This window comes from Sinohyriopsis cumingii, chromosome 1, assembly GCF_028554795.1.
Source record: "Sinohyriopsis cumingii isolate HCF-2022 chromosome 1, ASM2855479v2, whole genome shotgun sequence".
In the NCBI taxonomy this organism is placed as follows: Eukaryota; Metazoa; Mollusca; class Bivalvia; order Unionida; family Unionidae; genus Sinohyriopsis; species Sinohyriopsis cumingii.
In genome coordinates this window covers 75,980,332-75,992,798 of record NC_142961.1, presented here as the reverse complement: position 1 = coordinate 75,992,798, position 12,467 = coordinate 75,980,332, and the positions used below count along the sequence as shown (strand labels likewise).

At 34.9% G+C, this 12,467-nt stretch overlaps 1 protein-coding gene across 1 annotated transcript in view; it reads left to right on the top strand.

The window, feature by feature from the left end:
- LOC149807147 (ferric reductase 1-like) overlaps positions 1 to 12,467 on the top strand; it is a 39,579-nt gene that overhangs the window by 23,098 nt on the left and 4,014 nt on the right. The window contains exons 5-9 of the mRNA XM_089934419.1: positions 4,382 to 4,498; positions 5,135 to 5,250; positions 5,721 to 5,816; positions 9,543 to 9,614; positions 11,681 to 11,780. Coding sequence (XP_089790545.1) covers positions 4,382 to 4,498; positions 5,135 to 5,250; positions 5,721 to 5,816; positions 9,543 to 9,614; positions 11,681 to 11,780 — 501 coding nt within the window. The remainder of the gene's footprint in view (positions 1 to 4,381; positions 4,499 to 5,134; positions 5,251 to 5,720; positions 5,817 to 9,542; positions 9,615 to 11,680; positions 11,781 to 12,467) is intronic.

Below are 12,467 nucleotides of genomic sequence, written 5' to 3'. Positions count from 1 at the left end.
AGTCTGTGAACCCACGAGACCGAGTCGGCCGTCATAATTCCCAAACAGTGATTTGTAATATTTTTAACTGGTCTTTGATTTACTTTCTTAGATTTTTTTGATTAGATTGGATTCGTGTATAAAACTTATGATATTTTTGAATGTTAGATTAATATTGGGGTTTGTGTTCATCAAGAATTCTGGGTATGTTGCAGGGGATCCAATATTATGCTGTTTAACTTTAAACTTAGCCCTTTCTTTTTCAAGTGTACGGCAGTTGTTAAAAATATGCCCTATGTCTTCTGGGACCCTGCAGTGGTAACAGTTAGGGTTATGTGGTTGTGGTCCTATGTACTGTCCGAAACTGTTAGCCAGCTTGGTTTTGCCCGTGAGTATTCTATTTATGAATTTTTGTTCACCGCCTTTTGTTTTGGGTGGTTTCCTATTTCTACATACTTCTTTAATGATGGTTTTTAGTTTCCTGCCTTGAGTGCTTGTGTTCCATAATTCCTGCCATTTATTATCAATGAGGGTTTTAGATATGCTATTGAGTTCGCATATGCTATAATCTAGGTTGATGTGAGTGGTTTCGTTTAGTTTTTGTTTAGCTGTTATATCTGCCATATCGTTACCTGATATGTTAATATGGGATGATATCCACATAAATTCTACTTGTAAGTTATTATTGTTCAGGATTTTTAACAATAAATTGGTTTGCCTAAGATAGTTTTCTCTTGATTTGGTGTTGTTATTAAGTATTGAGTTTATGACGCTTAGCGGGTCACTTTTATTACCGCTTGGGGTATTTTGTTCTCTTTGATCCATTTGAGTGCTTAAAGTATGGCCCAGAATTCAGCTGTGTATATAGAGCAGAGGTTAGGTAGTCTTCGTCCTACTTTAATGTTAAGTTCGGGGATTACGTAAGCTGCTGCTGTTCTGGGTGGTTCTGTAATTTTGGATCCATCAGTGTAAATCTTAATGTAGCTGCAATATTTTGAGTTGATTTCTTCTGTACAGATTGTGTTTAGTTTGAGTTCCTGTTCGTTTTTATTGCCATATTTCGTAATGAGGGTGTTAACTGAGGGGTTGATATTTATCCATGGTTCTTTGTCATAGTGATTTGCAATTTCTGCTTGGAGGTTGTCTATAGGAAGTTGTTCAACTAATTGATGGACTAATTTCCCTGCTGGTATGTTTTGTGATAATTTAGTTCTAAAAGGTATGTTGCATTTATTTATAGCTAGCCGGGTGGGGGGGGGGGGTGTCGGGGTGTGTTGTTAGCCTGGCTGCATATCTGAGGGTGAGTTCTTGTCTTCTAAGGTGGAGCAGCAGTTCTCCAGTTAAGATTTGAAGTTCCACTAGTGATGTGGATGGTAGTGCTCCAGTGCAAATAATTAGGGCCTTTCTTTGTATGCTATCTAGTTTCTTGAGGTTATTTTGGGGTGCCGAGTTGTAAATTTGGCATCCGTAATCTAGTTTAGATCTAATTAACGATTTATATAATGCTAGTAAGGTTTCTTGATTGGATCCCCATAGTAGAAGAGGGAATAATAAAGAAGGAAGAGGAGGAGAGAAGACAGAGGGAAGAGGAGGAAAAGAAAATAGGAGAGAGGATGTCGTACAATATTCCAGAGACAGAGGATTGGGGTGCTGAAGCCAATCATCCTCCCTCTGTGCTCCCAGTCAAAAGAAAAGTGAAAGGAGACTGGAGTCGGAGATGTGTGTGTGGTGCCAAACCTGGAAGGTGCCATCATTAACCAGGTGCCCTGGAGTTCTTAAAAAACAGAAAAACAGCCCTTTTCAGGGCTACCCAAACCTTTAGAAAAGATATAGTAATCGATTTGCCAATGTGTATATGTAGAGTAGTGTGAATATAAACACTCACTCTCTTTTTTCCTAGTGTGAGTGTATGTGTTTGTGTTAGTAAGCAATCACGTACGTTTGTGTGGATAGTAGATTATTGGGTTTTGTAATCAATAACGTATGTTTGTGTGAATAGTAGATATGGCTTTCATTTTAATGCTTTGCGTGTGTGGAAAGTAGATTTTGGATTTGTTTATTGCTGCTTCACGTATGTGGACAGTAGATAATATGAGAAGAGAAAAGTAGGGGGATGTTTTCCTTCACGTCAGCGCGTTGTTCGGTCATGATCTAGGTAATATAACTTTTGTTTCAGGGGGATGTTTTCCATCACGTCCGCGCTTTTCGTATAAGAACCCACAAAGTTCGTCGTTCGCACCATTCTACGGAATAACGGAAAGAAAATGGTAGCTGTATCTGACCTGTTCAACAACTTAAAGGAAACATACTACTGGATGATAGACAGTGAATATATAGTGGAAAGAATTGAAAGAGACTGGAGGATAAGAAACAGTCTGGACTTTGCTAAAAAACTAAAAGTAGCCAGGGAGAAGATAGAGGAGTTAATAGAAGAAGAAGTGAAGAAGTTGAGAGGGTTTATTAATCCTGCATATGTCAAAATTGGAATGTTAAAAGAGGCCTTGGATAATGTTGTAGAAGTAAGGTACTTTTTGGAAGGAATGGTGAAATGGTTAGATTGGCCCTTTGTCAAAAGAGGTCTGGAAAAGCTGTAGAAAGCTGAAGAATTAATAAGAAAAGTAATGGTGGAAGAAGTAAAGAAGATAAAGGAGACATGGAGTAAAGAAAAAAAGGATGAGGAAAACAAAAAGAAACAGGCAGAGTTTGAGAGGCTGAATCAGAAATGGATAAAAGTTCAGGAAACGTTTAGAGCTCTAGGCCATCCTGACTGGATGCCAGAAAAGGAGAAAAAGAAGACAGGAATAGTGACAAAAGTGAGAAGATGGTTGAAGAAGTGGAGATGTTAGAAGAAGAAGAAGAAACCCAAAGGTCCTTTTCAGGGCCACCCACATTTCTCGAAAAGAGATAGACTTTCAATTGCCTACCCCATTTTTTTATTTATTTTTTTTTTGTTTAAAAAAAATAGAGACCCCTCCCTGTTTCAATTTTCGTATGTTCCATTTCTATAGACCCATCAGGTTAGGACCCTATTAAAATAGGGTCCCGACCCTGTTCCATTTTCCCTTGTCGCTCAACAGACCCAAGATTTTTTTTTCCATGTTCAATTCGCCTTGAGGCTAGAGTGGCTCAAGACTTTTTCCATGTTAAATTCCCCTTGAGGCTAGAGTGGCCCATGATTTTTCCCCATGTTAAATTTCCATTGAGGCTAGAGTGGCCCAAGGGGTTCTGTAATGCTAATTTCCCTTGAGGCTAGGGTTGCCCACTTCACTACTGGGGTGCAGTTGTGCACAACGGTTTTAGAATTTTGGTCCATCTTCAGGGAGTGGAGTCTTACGGTTTGGGGACATTTTTGAGCATACATAAGATTATAAATTGGAAGAAAAGTGGAATATATATATATATATATATATATATATATATATATATATATATATATATATATATATATATATATATATATATATATATATATATATGCACACAAGGTATAGATACTATAGAGAGAACTACTGCAACTGACACTGGTTTCCATTATCCCCACCCTTTAACTATAATAAACAGTTAACAAAAAATACTACTTCTGGCGAGCAGCTAATTTCTCCCCGTGGATGACCCTGACCCTAAAGGTCACACAGGAGGGTTGGGGTGGGACAAACGGGCACTGGAATATATGTGTCTTGCAAATATATTTTAAATAACATACTGATGTAATTTTTAGCTTACTGAAGAACAAAAGCAAGAATTTGTATTGTCTCTCCCACAGAGCATAGGCGATACGAAGGTAGTCCTTTTTTCTACGGCATTATTGTTCATACAATTGTTGAGAGGTGAGGGAGGGCAGATGGTCCGCGTGGACAAAGGCACTCCCCTTCACATCTCACCTATGTCCGCGTGGGTTCGAGTCTCGGCTCAGACAACGCGGGTATGTGAGAAAGCTTGCCAGTAGGTTCCCATCATTCAGTGTTTTTCTGTTGGTCCTCCCGATTCCTTCCTCCGCCAAATTATACTGGCTGCTATGTATAGACTATCGTGCTAAAAATGGCGTTAAATCCACAAAACACAAACGCATATAACACTGTTGTTGTAAGTATCTACGCAAAAAATTTGCATTTTGCACCATTCCTCTGAATTTCTTGTATGTATAGCTCAAAACACCGAGAGAAACATTCGCACTGACAAGTATTATTCTTCGTTCGCAAATGTAGGTCACATTGACAAAACTGTTCATTAGGTTTAGGCCAAGGAATAATACATTGATGGTGCAGGCCAAACCGGACATTTCGAATAAACCTAGTACCAATCTTCTCCTTTTAAAATTATCAAATTGACTGCATAAGAACAAATGTAACATTCTGAATTCTATAGGATTTTTGTAATTCATATGCATGCCTTTTATTTTAAGGAAATATTCTTCCGCATGACATGATGAGAAAGCCACAAACTAGTGAAGACTGGGTGGATTTCAGTCACGACGAAGCTCTCCTTATTTCTGCACCGATTATATACATCAAATTTCACAGTGAGTGATTCTTCAGGAGCAATATCATCCCCCCCCCCAAAAAAAAAGACCATTACCTACACAATGTCTGTCAATAAATAATGCAAGGGCATAATGATTACGGAAGTAATTGCGTCCGAAATAAATTAGCACGCACTTTATTACGTATTATCATTTATCTGTCTGTGTAACACTTACTTACGTATTGTCATTTAACATTATGTTTACTTGTTTACAGTTGTTTTGTTACATACTGACATTTAACTGTAGGTATCCATGTCACAGTCGATCATGCCAACGTACACCATATACCTATGTTACAACCAATGTACGCTCATTGTGTTTTTTTCTCAGGCCTGCTTGATGATTTTTTCGTGGCGTTTTTGTTGCATGCTGTTTGATAATTTTTACATGGTGTTTTTGCTGCATGATGTCTGATGATTTTTACATAGTGATATATTACTGCAGTCTGTTCGATGATTTTTTTACATGCTGTTTTTGCTGCCGGCTGTCTGATGATTTTTTACATGGTGCTTTTGCTGCAGACTGTTAGATGATTTTTACATGCTGTCTTTGCCGCCGGCTGTCTGATGATATTTTACATGGTGCTTTTGCTGCAGACTGTTAAATGATTTTTACTCGCTGTTTTTGCTGCAGGCTGTTTGATGATTTTTACATGGTGTTTTGCCGCCAGTATCAGTGCAATACTAGGAAGATACTTTCAGCCGGTCTGTCGGGGAGATAAAGTGTTTGGATCCAAATCTTGGTCAAAGGTAAACAATGTTCTGAATTTTGTCCCCTTTAAGTTGAGAATATATATATATATATATATATATATATAGAGAGAGAGAGAGAGAGAGAGAGAGAGAGAGAGAGAGAGAGAGAGATAACATAAACGCAATTAAAACTGTGTTCAAATTCATAATACCCCCAGCGGGTACAGTTTATAAAGATTGAAAACTCGGGAGACTCATTAAGAAGATTTGGATAAAAGATACCTGTAAAATTGTATTATTATTCTTAACAGTCATATTCGTATTCTTAGTTCTTGACACATAAGTGAATGAAATAAGAATAAAAACAACAACTACATAAAAATTATCAAAAACTGGCTCATAAATTACAAAGACGTTTAGGGAAATTATCCAAAACTGGCTCATGAATAGCAAAGACGTCTAGGGAACATTACAATAATTGTCTATATTACTGTTCTCAACGACTTACGTTTTTATTTGCATTAAAGGTACATCGCCTTTTTATGGTACTCACAGTGCTCGGTTTCATTGCGGGGCTGATTATTGTGTTTGTTGGTGTCGAAGGAATAAGTACAGTTTTAAAGGTAAGGTTTCAATACACTTTGTCGTGTATATTGTCAAAGTCTAGATTTTGGATATGAGAAATGTGTAGAATGAATCGAAACAAAATGTACAGACTTCTTCATAACAGCACCATTTAAATACTAGCAAATGAAGAAAGAAAGAAAGAAAGAGAGAAAGAAAGAAAAAGAAAGAAAGAAATATCACTCGATACAAAAAATCATTTTCTAATTATCACACTACTACTGCGTTAAATACGGTAATATATCCATACCATATTTGTTCTATATATAATATGTATAATACCACGTCATGGGGTCATATGCGGCTGAGATGATAGGACCGAGGCAATTTGATTAAAATCAGATCTCCACTGTCATTCGTGAAGATCTGATATCGACCGTTTAAGGACCAATTTTATCAGCCAATCGAATGAAGTCTTATATCTTTGCGTTTGGGAGACTGAGTACTATGACTGAAGAGCATCAGTGTATGCCAAATGATATGATTCACTTTCAAATTTCCGAAAGCTGCATTTCCATTGGTTATTCAGTGGTCACCAGAACATGACCCCTAAGCGGTCGCTGTCAGATCTTCACTTAGGACGACGGAGATATGATTTTAATCAGATTGGGACCGATGCATCCAATTGTATTTCACTTCCTAAAATACAATATATAATTTTCGTCATGTGATATAAATACAATTTTACAATTTACCATTTTCAGTATGATTTATGAAATTTCTCGGATAATTGCAATATCTAGGTCACCAATACTAAAAAAATTAAAATTTATTCGACTCATTTCAAAACATTTATTTCAAATTAGTAATTCTGTAAAATCTTATATTCATCACATAGCTGTCCTATATGAACATGATATGAATGCTGATATGTGTATCTCAAAACCCTATTTAGACCATGTTAAATAAAACAATCGTGATCACAACTTTTGAAATTATTCCAAAACTTTAATTTTGAAATATATTTATTTCAAATTCATTTTGATTTTGACAAATACACTGCATATCTTTTGCATATCATTTTGATTACTATTAGAAACTTATAAGCAGTTATGGGGAATGATTTGGGATAGAAGGCACGCTACGCTGATTTAAGGAAATGAACATTAAGTATGATATTCTGGGAATCTTTGGGAATTTAACATTAAGCATAACCCTATAGGAATCAATATGAATTTAACATTAAGCGCGACTCTATGGGAATATATGAGGATTTAAAAATTAAATATCATCCTATATCCTATACATAACATGAGGTTATGGACCTTATTTGGATTTAAGACAGTGGAACTCTATCAGTCAAGATCTACCTTGATTGACCAAGACGTATCCTAACTAGCAAACACTTAACCCTACCTAACCACAAATCTCTCTCTCTCTCTCTCTCTCTTGTTGCATGTCACTCTGCACATCAGATTCATCTGAGACCTCATTGTTAAGCATTCTGTCCAAAATATCGCTGAACTCATCAGCTTACTATAATTTCTCGGCCTAGATACTGCGAAATGCATATAAACTGCTCGTCGTTACTTACCGTACTCTTCCATTAACCCAATCAGCACAAGCGCCCATTTTCACCAAATATGGCTGAATTTCTTAAAATTACAAACGTGTATTGCATTTTTTAATAAATTAAAATGTACAGCAATAAATCATTCCGGATATTTTATAAGTGGACAATTACTAAATATTTCGAGTTGTTAATGTAGTTCCAAGCCGGGTGTGCGATACATTATTTTGGGGAAGCAATATGGAATTACAGTTAACGTAAGAGAGTTGTTTGTACGGGTACCGGTGTATCCCATTTAAAGGCAGAAGACTGCAATTTTCTGACTTTTTTAATACTGTTATCGTCTAAGCCCTTCATTCAAATCTGTAGACACACATGATTGTGTAAAATGGCAATCTGTATTGAACACCAGATAAGCCATGTAAGATTAAATAGGTATGTAATGAAACATATATGCTCTAAAAATAGGCTTGGATTAAATTCGTGGGCACTGATCATGAAGTAAAAATTGTGACCCGAGTCCATAACGAGAAATGATTCGAAGGAATTCCCTCGAAAGTTGCTAATGTTCTTACAAACCTGGCGACAGAAAACATCGTAGCAAAGGCAGCAAGCGTGAAATTCATTTTCAAAAGAAATTTTAAAAAATCATTATTTGCAATTTGAATACAAGGAGTAAGGTTCTCTTTCATGGAAATAGAAATAACACCCTGATAGCAGTTTTAAAACTGTGTCTTATGCAAGAAGAGTTTTAATGGGGGATAAATCTTGGTGGAATACATTTATAAGGAATTCCTTATATATATAAAAAAAACCAATATGGCTGAAGTTCCATACGCGTCTCATACCGTCAGCGATGATAGTCTATATATGATGTCTTAATATCGCTTGTGACGTAATAAGTCGAATTATGCGAGTTACATGCATACAAATTGTGATTATCTGCCCTAGCCCGAATTTAGATATAAATACTTTGCATGAGAAGAACCAGTATATTGTCCTCATATTGGATGTTGTCAGGTATTTATTACGTGCTAATAAAGTACACACAATACCAAATAAATTTGTTGCGAAAATGCAACGTTACATAACGTCACAGCCGGACATGACACAACATTATTTGGAACATTATTTCCGAGGCGATTCTCTAAATGAGACTCAGTGGTAATATTTCCAACATTTTTAATTTTTATCTCAGGAATATACAGCTACAGTGTGAAGAAAAGTTCCTTTTAAGAAATAGGCATTGAAAATAAGATTTGATTACGCTTCATCCATTTTTAATGTTATTCCTGTAACTTTTGAATGAACAAAATGGAAGAGATTATCCTATTCAGTAGCCCCAAACTATTGCTTCCTTTGATTTAATGACGAAACGCAATATAGTACTTATGAAGTGTCTAAAGTTATTGTGACGCAAAAGACAACAAAGGTCTTGTGAGCAGTTTGGAATGTCCGATATTTACATCGGAGATCTTTTTATTAACATTCGAAGAAATGAGCAGAGGACGTTCCGATCGGACGCAAGTTTGCACAAAATCAAGTCATGTCATATTATGTATTTATCCAAAAATCAGGTGTAGAGTAATTTTGTTATTATTTTTAAACCTTTTTGGGGTTTCTTAGAAAACACTTGTTATGTGGAAATTAAAGAGAGAGAGAGAGAGAGAGAGAGAGAGAGAGAGAGGGAGAGAGAATTTTACAATTAACTTTTAATTTGAATCAGACGCTATAGTGCAGTAAGGGCATTTTTCATTAGCTATGCAAGTGCATTAATAAGCCGAACACTAAGTAGTTAACGTAAGAGAGTTGTTAGTACGGGTACTGGTGTTAGTACGGGTACTGGTGTTAGTACGGGTACCGGTGTTAGTACGGGTACCGGTGCATCCAATTTAAAGGCAGAAGACTGCAATTTTCTGACTTATAATACTGTTATCGTCCAAACCCTTCATTCAAATCTTTAGACATTTATGATTGTGTAAAATGGTAAACGTTTCTATAAAGTTTCTTTCCCTATTTACTTTTAACATGATGCCAACAGTCCAAACGTTATGAGCATTAACAAATATTAGTATGATTTACAAAGTTTATTGCCTGGCCATATGAGGAAGAAAGAAATATCTTTAAACGGTAAATATTTCTCAATGCAAACAATCCAATTCATCATTTTCTCAGACTACGCATAAGAGTAATTGTATATATTTATATATTTCAGCACGATATATCGAGTTTTAAAAGTGCTCATCCAGTACTCGGACTTCTGGTCACATTTCTGGCACTACTTTGTGTAAGTAATCTGCACTAAATCAAAAAGATAAATAAAACACACACCAGATCATGAGTTCGTGACATTTTGAGCTTTACTTATGCACTTTATTTAGGTAGAATTATTTGGAAATAATTTTAATCACATACAAACAGATTTTTTAAAAACACCGACTGACATGCCCAGAATAGAAGTGATCCTTTTAAAAAAGACTCCGATTGACAGGCCCAGAACTGAAATGATCTTTGCTTTTTAAAAAATTCCAATAGACATGCCCAAAATTGAAGTGATCCTTTTCTATAAAAAAAACTCCGAAAGACAAATTCAGAATTTAAGTGATCCTTTTTTAAAAAAAACCAAAGTCCGATAGACATGTCCAAAATTGAAGTGATCCTTTAAAAAAATATCATTTATAAACATTGCCTGAAATTTGTTTTGCAGCATGTTTTAGAAATAGTTAAAGAAAGTCAAAAACAAACTTTGTGGAAATGCTTATCTGAGATTCAGTCTTTTAATTCTATATAGATAATAATAAGGTTAATTAATTGGTAAATGAAATCAATCAGTGACAATACATAATTGTAAACTTTACTATTTCGCATGATTCAAGCAAAAAAAAAAAAAGAAACTTGAAAATGTCATTATCTTTATGCAATATTATCGTTTTCGAAATCTGTTTCCTTGCGAGCATGAAGAAAGCATATGATGCTTTTCCTCAAAATTTCAAGACGTGCATAATTCTCTTCAATTTCGATAAAGAAATAATCCCACTCAGGTACCGGAACGTAAAACCGATGTATATCCATCATATCAGCAGATGTAAAATTACATCAATCATGTAAACAGATGTAGAATTATATCCATCATATCAGCATATGTACAATGAAATACATCATGCCACTAGATGTAGTTATATCCATCATATCAGCAGATGTACAGTTATATCAATCATATCAGCAGAAGTACAATTATATATACACCATATCAGCAAATGTACAGCAATATCTATCATATCTGCAGATGTACAACTATATCCATCATATCAGCGGATGTACAATTACATCCATCATATCAGCAAATGTACAATTACATCCATCATATCAGCAAATGTACAATTATATCCATCATATCAGCAAATGTACAATTATATCCATTATATCAGCGGATATACAATTACATCCATCATATCTGCAGATGTACAACTATATCCATCATATCAGCGGATGTACAATTACATCCATCATATCAGCAAATGTATAATTACATCCATTACATCAGTATATGTACAATTATATCCATCATATCAGCAAATGTACAATTATATCCATTATATCAGCGGATATACAATTACATCCATCATATCTGCAGATGTACAACTATATCCATCATATCAGCGGATGTACAATTACATCCATCATATCAGCATATGTATAATTACATCCATTACATCAGTATATGTACAATTATATCCATCATATAAGCAGATGTACAATTATATCCATCATATCAGCAAATGTACAACTATATCCATCATACCAGCAAATGTACAATTATATCCATCATGTCAGCAGATATATAATTATATCCATCATATCAGCAGATATACAGTTCCAGTAGTTACCTCTGTAATTTATTCAATTATTGTTTCACAAGATGTATCCATTTAATGCAAGATATAATTGTTCTTCAGCAGCGACCATCGTATCTTGCTACTCTTGATTAGAACACTTACGTAATGCTAATCAGTTTAAACGATGAAAAAATGTACCTCAGACAATATATTATAAATGCAACGATTTTACTTACCGATTTATTTTATCATGATTGCAATTGGAAAAATTTAAATTTCGCTCTAGTAAATTCAGAAGATGTGTTTTTTTTTTAAATTAAAGAATTAATGCTTTCTACACTTGCATCAAGTAATATTTAAGTATATATCCTATTTTTATTGGTATGCTTAATACAGATCTTGGATGAATTTCTTGTACTTGTAAATCTCTTGTAACTATGAATTTTGTAACTATAGCTCCTGCTTTCTAAGTAACTTTAAGTTGAATGATATTATTCTCAGACTGCGTTTCTTTCAGCCCATTCTACTGATTTTTCGGCCTGTGAAAGGTACAGCCTCTCGTTTTGTATTCAACTGGATAGTTTGGCTTGTCGAAAGCATAACATTGATTCTTGCCGGTATGTAACATAAGCTACTATCTCGTAATACATTTTCTCTCAAGAGATTATCAGCTTATAAACTCTGTGTCAAGTACAACAAAACAAAAATGGAACTATAAGGCTAAGCAAAGCGAAATATTTTGCTTTCCTTTTTGTGATATATTGTACCATGCTAAGACGGTGTACATATCCTTCAAATACAGAACAAAAATATCAATATCATTGCCACTGTTAATTGCAATAACATGACCTGTAAAACTGAAATAAAGTTAAAATTATTCCTTATATTTATCATCCTGTTACTTTCAAAATAATAAACGCATTACATTGAGACAAATATTGTCTTCGAATACAGTGTTCCGACGTATTTATTTATTCTTCCCGAAACTCTCTTAGCTTTGTAAGTATCAAGTGGAACTCTGATTCCATGTATCATCCGAAGGGAAGTGTGTTCTACGAATGCAACATTAATTCAGTCAAGGCATGTCTTGGGGAAGCGTTTGCAAGTTGGAATTAATTGTCCAAATAAAGCCAACCGCGATACAGTGGCCCATAGGTCATGAAAAATGAATTTTAAAAAGTACTTTAACACCCAGCCACTATCCCATAGACATTGTATTTTAGATATTAAAATTACCTACATTTAGTGGGTTGAAAAATGAAATATTTGCTTCTCAAAACAATGAAAGTCACGAGAAAGACGTA